The sequence below is a fragment of the Lithobates pipiens genome, unplaced genomic scaffold (genome assembly GCF_037356315.1).
Source record: "Lithobates pipiens isolate NorthernLeopardFrog02 unplaced genomic scaffold, aLitPip1_a1.2 Scaffold_22, whole genome shotgun sequence".
In the NCBI taxonomy this organism is placed as follows: Eukaryota; Metazoa; Chordata; class Amphibia; order Anura; family Ranidae; genus Lithobates; species Lithobates pipiens.
In genome coordinates this window covers 107271954-107287453 of record NW_027507784.1, presented here as the reverse complement: position 1 = coordinate 107287453, position 15500 = coordinate 107271954, and the positions used below count along the sequence as shown (strand labels likewise).

The following is a 15500-nucleotide window of genomic DNA, read 5'->3' as shown; positions in this document are numbered from 1 at the left end:
CATTCTCTATTGCGAGATGAAGCCTATGGCCAAAACACTGCAATCGTGTCCAGTGATTTATGGATATGGCCTTTACAATGTTGCTTCCGTTGTCTGTAGTGATGCACACAAGATTCTTCTCCTCCAATTTCCAGTTGATGAGAGCATCCTTTAATCCCTGCGCCAAAGCTTTGCCAGTGTGGTCCTCGGGGAGGTGGGGTTTGTAGGCACGGACTTGTCATCTCAAAATCGTCATTAATGAAATGGATTGTTAAACTCATGTATGGTTCCATTGCTCTGCTGGACCATAAATCTGAAGTTGCTGCAAAATTAACTACATCTTGCAATTCAGTCTTTCACGACATTTGACGTACAGACCAGGGATTGCAACACGTGAAAAATAAGTACGTGAAGGGCAATTGAAAGCGCTTATCAAGGGTTTGAATTCGTTTTTTAAACCCCTCTTTTTCAACAGTGGTCATGGGAGCCATATCTTCAGCCAGGTGAAATGTGATTGCTTCTGTTATTTCTTTGCGCTTGAGAGATTTTGTCAGGTACGGTGTTGCATTAAATAATGTTCCTTTAATTGACGTTTGTTTCGTTTGCTTGCAGGTATTTTGTGATTGAGCAGTATTCTTTTTTTCCTACCATCTCATATTCTTGTATGTGATTACGTTTCAGATGATTAAACAGATTGGTGGTGTTACCCTTTGGTGCACAAGCAACGGCTAAACATTGCTTGCAGTAGATGGTTTGCTGAGTGTCGTCTGGTTTGAATCCGAAATAAGGCCACACTTGGGAATAAGCTCCTCTTTTTGGAACAAAAACATCTGGGTTTTTAATTTTATCAGACTCACTTGCGCATTACTCGACCTCTGAGTCCGTGCTTGCGGCAGCCTCTGCACTGTCTGCATTGTCTGCACCGGCCTCTGCCTCACTCATTTTTCTATGGCCAGGCACTGCAGGTGCCAGGCAGACACCCCCAGTGATTGTGCTGATACAGAAGACCCCATCTGGGCTAAAGAGTCCTGTGTATATTCTCTAAATTGCTAAGGTGCTGTTGCAGCTCTCTCTTTCCGTTATATTTAACTGGGTGTGATATGGTGGATGGAAGCAGACAGATCTGTTGACAATGTTCTTGTTGCATGTACCTAGAGAAAACAAATTGAGAGCGCACACTGTCATTTGCCTTAGATTGAAAACACGGTCTTCAGTTGCAGCTAGCTATATGCACATTGCACGTGCATGCACTATTGCACTGATATTTAAAAGGCAACAAACTGTTTTTTATTTTTTGTTTATTTTAAGTCACACCCTGGTGCTGTCATGGCTGGGCCCCAAACTGCTTGCAGATGAGTCGGACAGGCTAGGCTATTAAAGAGGGGCATGTTTGGAGTGGACTTAAAATACTGGCAACAACCACTGTCCCTTTAATATATTATGAATATTACCACGGTCTGAGTCAGCTAGCCTAGTACTAGTAGTACTCATATTATGAATATTACCACAGTCAGTCACAGTGACAGTCTTAGTCAGCTACTGTACCCATATTATAAATATTATCACAGTCAGTCAGCTACCCCCCCCAGAGGCCCAGACTGAGTCTCTCTGGGTCACACTAGCTAAATGTGGTAATATTCATAATATGGGGGTAGTTGGGGGTAGCTAAGCTGACTCAGTCAGAGTCACTGTGGTAATATTCATAATATGGGGTAGCGTAGCTGACTCAGAATGTCACTGTGACAGTGAGTGTAACTGTGCTTGCTTCTGTGGTAATAATAATCATAAGGGGCAGTGGTCCACTCCTCGCTCAGCTCAATCACTCACACACAGGCTCACACAATACATGAATATACATGTGGTGGAAGGAGGAATCTCACTCACGTGTTCGAATTGGAAATCAGTTCCGCGGCCTGCACACACTGCTGTGCTGTGTTCATTTCCCGGCCACAGTGAGGGTACCGTACGCCCAGGCATCATGACTTCCAGTTCCACTCCAGGTGTGTGTGTGTGTGTGTGTGTGTGTGTGTGTGTGTGTGTGTACTGCTCCACATCTCGCTCTCCAATGACTGACATCAGTTCCGGTTGCTGACGTCAGCGTTACACGGTGCCGCTTATGTAGAACTGGCGGGAATATCAAAATCGCGGGTCATCCAGAATTGAGATCGTGAGGGGGGGGAATCGAGATCGCGATCTTATTACGATTAATCATGCAGCTCTACTGTCCTGACATCCCATGAGGAGAAGCAAGCCGGATTTCTTTAGAGATGAGGAACAAAAAATCTTATTTCCTTTTCCCATTTCCAGATAGGGTGGGTGTTCATCTTCTGCTTCCTTAATCAGAATGTTATATATTTTAGATATGCTTTGATTTAAGCTTGAGGGGGAGCAAAATAATTTCTCAATTAACCTCATGTGTCCTTTTCCCTGCAGTGGTTGTGATTGTGTAAAATGCTGTAATTGTATGTACCTCCGTATCAAATGGCTTATTTGCCTATTCGTGTGTAATTTCTGCGTATGTGTATAATCTGTTTCCTTTCCTCACATCTTGCAATAGTACTTCCTCTTTTTTTGCCCATCTGGTGAAATATATAATGTTTCCCTGGCTTAAAGTAATTTGTGTCTAATATGTTGTGATGGTATCCAAACCATCTTCCCTATATCTACTTTACTTTGTGATATCTCTGTTTACGCAGCTTTTCCCTTCTTTATTATGAATCCAATATGCGATCCGGGAAATAGAGATCGCCTGGTAGTATTTTTTTAAAGCCCGGTGCGGTTGGCTAACTCCCCCATCTTCTTCTTTTTTTTTTTTTTTTTTTTTTCCTTTACCAATGTTGCATATGCGATCCTAGGACGTTTATGTGCCCATATGTATTTTAATGCCATTGTTTGTTTTTAATTTCCTAAAATAATCCTGAGGAAGTGTTATTGGAATCATTTGAAAAATGTATATCAACCTTGACAAAATATTTATCTTTAATGCATTTATTCTCCCTATCCACGGAAGGGGTTTGTCTCAAGATGTTCAGTTGTTCCTTAATCGTATTAAGCATTGGAATATAAGCCTTAAACATAGTCCCCAGGGATGCAGTCAGCTTTATTCCCAAGTAACCCATTTCCTCCTTGTACCGTACAAAGGGGAATTTGGGTCGGCTTGCCTGCTGTTCCTCCCTCGGTGTAGTTATATTCAAAATCTCGGATTTGGACAGATTTTATTTTAAAGTTAGTCAATTTTCCATATCGGCTCAACTGCTCTATTATTGGGGTTGTTGTCCACATATATACTCCCTTTCCCCTACTCTCGCCCCTCTGATATCTGGATGGTTACGGATAGCGTCTAATAGAGGTTCCAATGCTATTACAAACAGCAGTGGGGCGAGAGGGCACCCCTGCCTTGTCCCATTAAATAGTTGAAGGGGAGGAGACAGGTTCCCATTTATTCAAATTTTAGCCATTGGGTGATGGTAAAAGGCCAATATCCATCGCAGCCTCCTCTCGCCCACACCCAGATGTTTGTGTTTCAGACGTAAAACCCCAGTCCACCCTGTCGAATGCCTTTTCTTTCAGCATCTATTGACAGCAGTGCAACTGGGGTCTCCCTCACTCTGTATCAAGAACATGGTCTTCAGGAAATTGTCCCTCCCCTCTCTCCCTGTCACAAACCCTACCTGATCATTGTGGCTCCAGCTTGGTAACAACAGTTTCAGTCTCTCTGCTATTATTTTAGCAATGATCTTAATATCTGTGTTTAACAAAGATATTGGCCTATAACTCACTGGGGATGCTGGATCCTTCCCTTCTTTTAAAATAAGGGTTATATGAGCCAATAATGACTCCTCCCGGAGGTTTTCTCTTTCTCGTAATGTATTCAGGTAGCATAGCTTAGGGACCAAAATCTTTTGGAGTCTTTTATAATACAAAATTGAGTACCCTTCGGGCCTGGGCTCTTTCCCAGGGCCATGTTCTTTATTGCTCTTCCTACCTCCTCTTGCATAATCGGAGCTTCAAGTTGTTCAAGCTCCTCCTTGGGTACCATGGCAAGGTCTAGGCCCCACAGGTACTCTTGAGCTTCAAGCTCTCATTTCTCTTTTCCCCTCTCTGGCTCACATTATGCAAGGAACTATAATATGAGTGGAATATGCTCGCTATTTCAGGGGATGAATACACCACCTCTCCCTTATCGTTTTTAATTTTAGGGATAAAGGACACATTTTTTTTTTCCTTTTCTATTCTGGCCAACCATTTCTCAGATTTCCATTGATACTTTTCTTTACTATGTGAAAAGCATGTTTTCTCTCCCATTCTAACAATTCCTCTAACTCCTCCCTTTTTACTGTTAATTCTTTCCTCTCTGGGATACCATTTAGGTCTTGTAATTTGTTCGAATTCCTGTATCTCTTTATATAAAATGGTAATTTTCTTTTCTTTCTTTTTTTTTATTTTTTTTCCCCCCTGCTCTGATCCCTATTAATATTCCCCTTACAAAAGCCTTATGTGATTCCCACAGAATTGGCCTGGGGATTTCTACTGTATCATTAACATTAACAGCAAAAAGGCCTCCAGCTCCTCAATTATCCCAGGGTCCTGAATAAGGGAGGGGTTTAACTTCCAGTTATCTCCCACTGGGAGATCACCTGATAGTTCTAAGTGGATCACTACTGGGGCGTGGTCAGAAAGAGTAATTGCTTTAATGTCAGCAAGAGATGGTACCAATTGGTGTTCTATTAGCACATAATCGATCCTTGAAAATTACTCTTGAACTGGGGAGTAAAAAGTGTAATCCTGATTGTGGTTATCCAGCCTTTCCTCCATCTCCTCTACCCTACCTAGAACTTGCCCAATATCTGACCTTATTGGGGCAATGTCTATTTTTAGCGATATCTCCATATTTGCCAACATCTCTTTAATTTGAGGGGCCCCCTCCTGAGCTTCCTTCGGTTGTAAATCTTCCATTAGTGGTTCACCTCCTCCTCCTCCTCCTCCTTCTGCGCCCCAATTTGAGGCCTCACTGGGAATTATTCCCATATCTTTTTGGGCAGGTAGAGGCTGAATCGTTAAGTCTTCCTGCCCTTTTCTCCGCCTGTTTTTTGCCTACTGGTTGCTGTTGGTAATGCAATCCCCTGCCTAGAGCTGCTATGTCCATCCTCCACTATACTGGTATCTGCTGACATGTAGCGCTGGATACCTCCCGGGCTAGGAGCTGGTGGTGCTCCTTTACCTGCTTCGTTTGCCTTGCCCCTCATTTTCATCAGTTGTTCTCCAGCATACAATGCAAAGCAGTTTCCCAAGTTAGTTCTAAATTATAGTTCAGAGATACTTGGGTAGTAGGGGAAGGGAAAGGATTCATAAGATATTAAGTTCCTGGGAGGGCCCTGCTGCAGGCCTATTTAGGGATCAACACCCCTACCCCTGGATACTTCCATGGTTTGCCAAATTACTCCTGCTCTTCACCACCTTAATGGGGCAGGTAATGTACAGAAGGAACCAATTCAAGGCAAAAACTTAAATAGAGAGAGGGGAAAAAAAAAATTGCTCGTGAGCACCTCTGGGGTCTCCCAATAGTATACATCAGCATATAGAGGGGATATGTTCATGCCTATGTATTTAGTTGCAGTTAGTAACCGTAAGTTGTAAAGTTAATTTTGGCCTTTAAGCCATTCAGTAAAGGATTTATTTAGTGTCTAACATTTGTTTAGCTCTCCTTATATGTTCCCATTTATATGATAAAAAGAAAAAGGAGAGGGAAAGTTCATTTAGAACTAGATACAGATGAGTAACTAAAGCGTAAGCAATTCCTGGGTGCATATAAGGTCTCCTGATGCCTATCAACGTTGCAAGAGGAGAAAAAAAATATAAATTCAAGCTTTAACAAAAAAGCATTCACTAGGGTCTTATTTTGGCAAACATTTTTCCTACCACTGTCCATTTAGCATTCTTCCCGCTTCTGTTTGGATGGATCTGCAGCAGTGGCTTCTCTCCAAATCTCACCTCAATAATCCCTTCTTCAGCCTTAGTAAGAGGTCTCTGTGGTTCAGTCTGCTGAGAGCAGCGCCGGTAGCTCCCAGTAAGAGATCTCTCATCCGCCGGTCCCAGGAAGCACCCGCATCAGTCACCAGCTCACAGCCACAAGATGCCGCTCTACCACTCAGAAAGGCGCTCAGATGTATGGATGGAGGAGCAGACAGTGATCTGGTGTTTGGGACAGGAGAACCGACCTCGCTGTACCATGCCAGGGAATGAGCTCTAAAGGCTGACTCGTGGCGCTACAGAGCAGTGCGCACTGGGGGGAGGTTGGGCAGCAAGCATGAGCGACACTTCATCTTCGGTGTCTCAGCATGCCAGGGGAGGCGGGGGATCACAGGCAGAGCCGGGATCTCTGGCATGATCCTACGTGTCAGCATTCCACCCCCACACCATCTCCTCCCCGAGGGACATTTATCATTTTGTAATTGAATGTTATTAAAAATTAACTTTTTTTTTTTTTCAATCTGCAGCCAATGTAATTTTCTGACAATACGTTGCAATATGGCTACCTGAAGCTTCTGTACACAGTATGTACTGATCACTCCCCAGAAACCTCATTTCCTGCTTGTGTGATTTGGCTCACCAATTTTCCCAGAAGTCTAAGATTCAAGTCAGATTTCAGGCACCCCTTGCAACAAAAATTTTGATTTTATGAGAGAGACTTTCAATAGGATCCCATCTAAAGGGATGTAGGCCCAGTGGAGTTCCACATTAGTGCCCTGTAGCTCCACACCTGACGGTTGATTATGAAACCACTCCCATTAGACCTACTCAGAACAGAGGCACATAGAAACACACATGGATTTCTTCAGAATAACAAAAGATATGAATCTGCGACAGTTTGTTGTAATCCTTGCAATGGTTCCGGTTGTTGTGCTTTACACAGAGACCCGCAATGTACTGGGTTTCCTACTTCCCGGGCACTCAGTGGCCTGACCACCACCTCACCGCCACTTCATCCTTCAACGTCATACCATCCATATGCACTGTGACCAAGCCAGCTTACTACACGGACTGCAGAGTGACCCCGACCCCCAGATCCTTTACTCATATGCCTGAAATCATTTCCCTCTTGTGAGTAGCCATTTGGCTTGTTGTCGTCCTATTAAATTAAAATTTTAATAATGCACGGAGTCTGGCGCACCTTGTCTTTTTGTTCTATTTTGCCTTTTAGATTTGTGCTTCTACTCTCAGGGTTGCAGCTGCCAGTGTATCTTGAAATTGAAACGGTTTTTAGTCCCATTGACTTTCATCCCTATTAATTTTTGGTGATTCATTCATCTTTTTCTATTGTCTTATTTTTTTATTTATCATCCAGTTGGTTTTTTGCGGCATCATTTCCCTTTTTCTTTTGGTGGTATTTAATCACTGCTGGGTTTATTTTTTTGCAAAAAAAAAAAAAACACGAAAATGGACTGAATTTTGAAAAAAAAAATTTCAGCTCTAAAATTTTGAAAATGGGTAATTTTTTTCTCCTTCATTGAGGTGCGCAGATGGGGCTGTGCTGATGGGCACTAGTAGGCAGCACTGGCAGGTGGCACTGGTGAGCACAGATGAGGCAGCCACGGCTCCCTGTGTGAAGGATCGATGTCCCTCTGACAGAAGCTGATGATTGGCTTTTTTTCCCCGCACGCTGTCAGCGTGAGGGATTACCGATCTTCTGTTTACATCACGTGATCAGCTGTTAGTGGCTGACAGCTGATCACGTGATTTGGAGCCTCTTCATTGATTCACAGTTGTGGTGGTTTTTAAAATGTCTGGATAAACAGTTTTTCAAACACTTTCTAATATCTATCCCCCCCCCCCCCCCCCCCCATTCTAACTGACGTGTTTCTCCCTACGTACTTTTGCCCACATGGGCATTTCAGTATGCAGGTGCTCTTGTATGCAATAAAGGACTTGGTTTTTGTATTCCCGCTGTGTGCGATTTGACATTAGGGTGCGTGTTCTCTTTCTGTGATACTGTTACATGGGCCACATCTGCAGAATCCCCTCTTCCTAGAGGATCCAACACACACCTGAACCAGCTTGTTCCTTAGGGCTGGAGCCCTCCTACATCTGAAACTCAGTTTACTAGGAAGTAACTTTAGCCTGGACTTTATCCTTCAATAATATTGAAAATCACAAAATTATTCTTTAGACGTTATTGTGACTTTGTTAAATAAAAAGAAAAAGTGAGGTGTCAATGAGTGATATTCTATAGCAGGGTTTCTCAATCTGTGTTCCATGGAATCCTAGAGGAGGTGGTTGGGGATTCCTTGAGAAATTTCTGCGCCTCAAATAAGTTCGCACAGACATACATAGTCAGGGTGAAAAGACACAAGTCCATCTAGTTCAACCACAAAAAAAAAATATATCATGCAATCCCATATACCCAGTTCTATACCCACAGTTGATCCAGGGGAAGGCAAAAAACCCCAGCAAAGCATGATCCAATTTGCTAAAGCAGGGGAAAAAATTCCTTCCTGATCCCCCGAGAGGCAATCAGATTTTCCCTGGATCAACTTTACCTATAAATGTTAGTACCTAGTTATATGATGTACACTTAAGAAATAATCCAGGCCTTTCTTAAAGCAATCAACTGAGCTGGCCAGAACCACCTCTGCAGGGACTCTATTCCACATTTTCACAACGCTTACTGTGAAGAAACCTTTCTGTATTTGGAGATGAAATCGCTTTTCCTCTAGATGTAAAGAGTGCCCCCTTGATCTCTTTGTTGGCTATAAAGCGAATAACTCAGCACCAAGTTCACTATATGGACCCCTTATATATTTGTACATGTTGATCATATCTCCCCTTAATCTCCTCTTATCAAGAGTGAATAAATTCAGTTCCTGTAATCTTTCCTCGTAGCTGAGCTCCTCCATGCCTCTTATCAGTTTGGTTGCCCTTCTCTGCACTTTCTCTAGTTTCCCCAATATCCTTTTTGAGAACTGGTGCCCCAAACTAAACTGCATATTCCACATGAGGTCTTACTAATGATTTGAACAGGGGTAAAATTATCTCTCTGGTGTCCATACCTCTCTTAATACAAGAAAGGGCTTTGCTCGCTTTGGCAACCCACCATTGTCTTTTTAGCTATCTGTAAGGGGGTAATGCTTCCCAATGACAAGTATAAGGAGCATTCTTCCCACGGACTATCACACTAATTTATCATGAGTTGGAAAGTCCTTTTTTAGCAGAGGTTCCTGGAGAACAGGAAAGTTATTTCAAGGCTTCCCCATGTTGAAAATTTGAAAGAGGCTGTTCTATAGTGTTTCGATCGAGGGAGTATCTCATTGTACAGTAATGCAAGGAATCTGGTGAATATTTTCTCTCCACTGCTTGCACATGGAGCTATACTGGTGCCTGTATCTTGTACATGCAGGTTAAAGAGGAAGTAAACCCTGATGAGTTTACTTCCTCTTTCATTCCCTGCAAAGGCAAAGCATAATGGACTACTATGCATCGCATAGTAGTCCATTATGTGTCACTTACCTGACACAGGAGCCAGCAAAGTCGCCGCTGTCCCCTGTAGTCCGCCGCATCCATCTTGTTGGTGGTGTCTCGCAGCTCCGCCGCTGTCATTCGGCGAAGCCGCGATGACGTCACTCCCGCGCATGCGCACGTGAGTCGAAACGCGCGGCAGCTCCATTCTTGGAAATGCCGCGCTCAGTGTGCCTGTGCACCGCTGTCTACGGCGCATGCGCCGTAGACAGCGGTGCCCGTTTTCGGGCAAATATCTCCTAAACCATATAGGTTTAGGAGATATTTCTTGGACCTACAGGTAAGCCTTAATCTAGGCTTACCTGTAGGTCAAAGTGGTTTGTAAGGGTTTACAACCACTTTAATGAGCCAGGGAAGTACACTGTACTGTGTATGCACCACATGCAATGTATACAAATAAAAAACTGCTAAGGAGAACAGATCATATAGTAGAAGAAACATGCCTGTTCTTCCAAAGAATCTACCCTCTAGCAGTTTTTAATTTAGATAATGTATCTCCACTTTAAGCACCCCCTTACTAGATGTGGTGACCATTCTTACTAATGTGCTATTCACTAGATTTTGCAATAGCCACAATCTTTGTGAAATCTACATGTATAAACGATTTTGCAGTTGTGTACTATGATGCCACAGCTCCGAGCACTGCTTCAAGGAGTTTAGCAAAAGGAAATGAAATAAAGATTTTTCAGCCCTAATGGAAAATGAAGCTTTAACCTTTAAAGACAAGCAGGCAAGTTTCCGAAATGTTTTCCTCTTATTGAGTTTTCACAGCATTTGGAGCAAGCTAATTGCTTCTGCTAATAAATAATCTACAATCGATGCTGACAGCAGTTAATTGGCACCGAGACTTTATTCAGCAAAGCGCTTGGCTAACGACCTTCTTTAAATTAATAGCATTAAATGGTACAAGGAAATAAATCTGAGGAATTGCCTGTCATTTGCTGTCATGTCTAATAACTTCCGATAATGATGGCTGATAGATTTTTGCAGATTCCATTATTGAAGTTGCTGCATGTAATTATTCTCCTCATTATATGTAAACAATTAGCAACATTTGGTGTTTCCTTGCAATAAAGCCGTTAAATACCAGCGATACATTTCTATCCATTCGTTTTTAAGAGCTCAAGTAGCTGAAGATAAGGGAAAAGTACTGCTACTATTACGTGAGGTGGCTGTTGAGCACTCGTTATCTTTGCACTCATTATATCGGCTAATAGATTACCTATACTTGACAGTTTTGAGTTGAGGCAAAGCTTGATTGGCTTTTGAAAGTGCATTTAAAGCAATTTTGTTTTACTGTGAAAAACTGTGAAAAAGATCTTCGTCCAATATGAACAACTTGGTTCGGTATACACATTGACAAATTTAAAGTGGTTGTAAATCCTTACACACCACTTTGACCTACGGGTAAGCCTAGATTGAGGCTTACCTGTAGGTCCAAGAAATATCTCCTAAACCTATACGGTTTAGGAGATATTTGCCCGAAGATGGGCACCGCTGTCTACGGCGCATGCGCCGTAGACATCGGCGAGCAGGCGCACTGAGCGTGGCATCGTCGATGACTAAGATGCCGCGCGTGTCGACTCCCGTGCGCATGCGCGGGAGGGACTTCATCGCGGCTTCGCCGAATGACAGCAGCGGAGCTGCGAGACGCCACCCACAAGATGGATGCGGCGGACTACAGGGGACAGGGGCGACTTCGCTGGCTCCTGTGTCAGGTAAGTGACACATAATGGACTACTATGCGATGCATAGTAGTCCATTATGCTTTGCCTTTGCAGGGAATGAAAAAGGAAGTAAACTCATCAGGGTTTACTTCCTCTTTAAGGGCCAGTTCACAACACGATTTCTGCGTTCCGAATGTGTTTCTGCATGCGTGGTTTTATGTGTCTTCATCACAATTGAGGACGCGTGTTTCCAATGTGTTTTGCCGCGTACCATCCAGAAAAAAAATGCAGCATGTTTTACTTTGGATGACTGCACTGGAACACACTGCACTGGTGTGAATTACTGCGTTGGAATCCAGGTTAAAGACTGTCCATGCATTGAGAAAAAACACTGAACTGCATCTGGTGTGAACCAGCTCTACCGATTAGAAAACTTGCATCTACATTTTTTGTAGTAATGCACTGAAAATGATCAGCCAAAAATGGTTCTTAAAGCGTTGTGCCGAAAGAAAATAGCTATTGAAAATTCCCGCAAGTTTACTGTAATTTTGCCACAATCTTACCTTGCTTCTGGTGGGTTTTTCATGGGTAATGTGACTCAAAAACTCAACGCGGGTGCATTTTTAATGTGTTCTTGCTGCGTTTTCAATGGGAAGATGTGATTTTGCTGCGCTTTGCCAATAATGCTGCAAACAGGATTTTTAATGCCGCTTCAAAAGATGCCAGTACTGGCAAATTAATAATTTAAATTCATAATATTAAAAAGTCGAATATAATACTAAAATTAAGTGTATTAATGTGTGTGGAGATATATATATATATATATAATTATATTCGGCTTCGGACAAGTGCATCCTGAATTTTCGGTTTTGTTTGTTTGGCACCAAATTTTTATTTTGGTGCACCACTACTGTTTAGTTATTCTCAGAGCACCTTTTTTTAGAGTCTTAAAATCTAGGAGGCTAATTTTATGCAAATTTAGACTTTGCTCTTCTAAATTCCAGAACAATCTACATTGATCCCTAGATATGAAAAGCATTGCCACTTGACTAATAGTAAGATTCTAGATAGGACATGTCGGTTCAAAAGTGTAAGTCTAGTCAAAACTTTTTTTAAAGTGTTTTTATTTTTGTAGATGAGAATAAACCCCTTATTGGTTTGCAATGTGACATTGCCCTAGAACTTAGAGAGATTCCCCTTATTGTCGCATTGACAATGATTTCAGACTTCAATTGAAACTTGGCACAGATCTCTATTTTGCTTGCCAATAAGAAAGAAGTATTAATGTTTTATGCTTATATCACCTATGTGTGGCTACCTTGTTTAAAGAGGAAAGGCAATCTGCTCATATAATTTTGGAATAACATCTTTGCCATTCTGAAGCTTCCCTCCAACCACTTTGCATATTTTATATATTCTGCGATTCTGTACTTGCCAAATATGCTGAAGAAATCTCCCTCCACTGAGTCTGGCTGCATCCATTTCAACTGGGCAACTGAAGCTGCTGCCTGTTTACTTCCTGGATTAACTCGCACACCGAGGCAGACCTCCAGCTCTTCAGCACTGCAGCTCTCATTGGCCCACAGAGAGCTGTGCACAATTTCATAAACCTAGGCTTTTTACCAGAGAAGGAGGAAGTAAGCTGTATACGGTAATTACTGGCAGGAAAAAAAGTTTTATGATCCAAAGTTAAAACAGCAAGGGCAGAAGATTTAACCACTTGCTGCCCGCCCTATAACAAAATGACGGTGGCATAGTGGTTTCATAATCCTGATCGGACGTCATATGACGTGATCAGGATTTTGAGCCGCTGTGCGCCCCCAGGTTGCGGGGTGTCAGTCTGACACCACCGCAACTACGATCTCGGTAAAGAGTCTCCGACGGAGACTCTTTACCACGTGATCAGCTGTGTCCAATCACTGCTGATCACAGTGTAAATAGGAAGAGCCGGTGATCGGCTTTTCCTCACTCGCGTCTGTCAGACGCGAGTAGAGGAGAGCCGATCGGCTGCTCCTCTGACAGGGGGGTCTGTGGTGATCAATTATCAGTGCAGACCCCAGAGGATGCCCACACTGGACCACCAGGGACGCCACCAGGGATGCCCAGGACAAGGTATGTCACCCTAGACTACCAGGGATTCCAGTCAGTGCCACAATGGATGCCAATCAGTGCCCACATTGGGCATCACTGATTGGCATGCATTATTTGGCACTGATTGGCATCCATTACAACAGTATATTATAATACAATGCCGCCCCATCGGTGCCGGAGAAAACTTACTTATTTCCAAAGTTTTGAAACTGAAACAAAAAAAAAAAATTTCAACATTTTCGGTATCTTTTTATTTGTTTAGCAAAAAATAAAAACCGCAGAGGTGATCAAATACCACCAAAAGAAAGCTCTATTTGTGGGAAAAAATGATAAAAATTTCATTTGGGTACAGTGTAGCATGACCGCGCAATTGTCATTCAAAGTGCGACAGCGCTGAAAGCTCAAAATTGGTCTGGGCAGGAAGGTGTTTAAGTGCCCGGTATTGAAGTGGTTAATAGATGGAAAGATGACAAAATGACTGAAGGTCAGCTTTCAGTCTTTTGGACCGGGACCGTATTTTGGGTTTTATTGTGACGATGCAGAAAATTGCATTCATGAACGGATACATCCCTCTGTTCCTCCAGTATCACTCTACTCTTGGTGGGGCAATAATTATAAGACCTGGGAGATTATTTGCATTACTCTGTGAAAAGAATGTGTGTGTGTGTGTGTGTGTATGTGTATATATTATATTATATAATTTTTTTTTTTTTTTTTTAAATCTCACTTGCTTGTAATGTTCAATTGCAGCTTGAAGAGGTTATGGAGAAAGAAACTTACAAGACGGCTAAGCAGATTCTGGAAAGGTTTGATCCAGACTCCAAGAAGTCCAAGGTGAGTAAATATAATTAGTAATTTTCTAAAAGTTCAGTTGTGCTTTAGGAAACATTTGCTGTCTTAAGCTGATCCGATTTGAATAGACCGGAGACTAGTAGCATGACTGATATACATTTTTACAAAGTACTACTTGTCTGAAAACTCTTGTATGTCTACAATAAATTCTGCAAGCAAACTTTGTAAAGCATGCATGTTTTCATTTATCTTTTTCTCTTTCTAGTTTAAAGCTGCATTCACAAAATTAATTTTTTCATCCTTTTTTTTGCAGACGCATTTTAAAAAAAATATATGGGTTCCTATAGAATATGTTCACATCAATGCATTTTTGTGCGTCAGCATTTTTGGAAAGGGTCTTCACTTTTTAGAAACACTCAAAAGCAACATGCATAGATGTGACTGGAGCCTAACGCGCACAAAAAAAAACTCCCCTGCTGTCCCACACAGCAGTCGAATTCAGGATATCTAATTCTGAGATTTTTGCACCAGGTGAAAACCAAGGAGGAAAAGCCAGAATGTTCTTCCAGCTCTTCCTTAGTACTACTTTGGCAGCTTTTTGTTGCCCTGTCCCAGCTTTTTTTGAGACTTGTTGCTGCCATCAGTTTCAAAAATATATATATATATTTTTTTTCTTAAAATGGTAACTGTTCTCAGTTTAAACATTTGATATGTCGTGAACAAAATATGGGTTTGACACTTGCAAATCGTTGCATTTGGTTTTTATGTAGATTTTTACACCGCGTCTAAAATTTTGATGGAATTGGGAGCTGTAAAATTATTGTATTTAGTGTAAAAAACAGTACCTGCATTGCTACAGTTTGTGGTTATGTGACCTAAATCCTCAGTACCTTTATACTGAATTGTATTTACTGACAGGTAAATGGAAAACTGCTGGATTTAGCACCCACAGTACTGAACTTTTGCAGGCCATATAGCTTAAATCTACTGTTCAAGACAAGTTTATACATATTGCAACACCCCTACACATGTTTCTACAACTGCTAAATGTACCCTTAATTGTTTAAAAAAATGTTTAGCTTGGGTGTAGTGTGATTCACAACCCCAATCTGGAATTTTGCTATGTGGCCTTGTCATTTTGAAATTGCTTCTCTGAATTGGGCTGCAAATCTGACTAAGTGCGTTTTTTGTTTCTATCAGGAACTTGAGATCCCTTCTGCTGCTGCTTCTCCTAATACTACTCCAAGACAAGGCCAAGGTACTAAATGTAATCACTTGAAAACAATAGTAAACCCGTGCATTGTGTGGTAAGGGAGACAAATCCTCTTCATTGCTTCATTTGAAGGCTACCATAGTCAGAATTGCTGTTATTTCCACTGATGAATTTTTCAGAATGTAGTCTTAATCTCTAACTTCAGATTCATAAGTAATACCTTTAATGAATGTGTGGGAGATTAA

At 41.9% G+C, this 15500-nt stretch overlaps 1 protein-coding gene across 3 annotated transcripts in view; it reads left to right on the top strand.

Annotated features, from left to right (window-relative positions):
* LNPK (lunapark, ER junction formation factor) overlaps positions 1 to 15500 on the top strand; it is a 150909-nt gene that overhangs the window by 79648 nt on the left and 55761 nt on the right. For all 3 annotated transcript variants that reach the window (XM_077448064.1, XM_077448062.1, XM_077448063.1), the window contains exons 7-8: positions 14001 to 14084; positions 15243 to 15300. In XM_077448064.1, coding sequence (XP_077304190.1) covers positions 14001 to 14084; positions 15243 to 15300 — 142 coding nt within the window. The remainder of the gene's footprint in view (positions 1 to 14000; positions 14085 to 15242; positions 15301 to 15500) is intronic.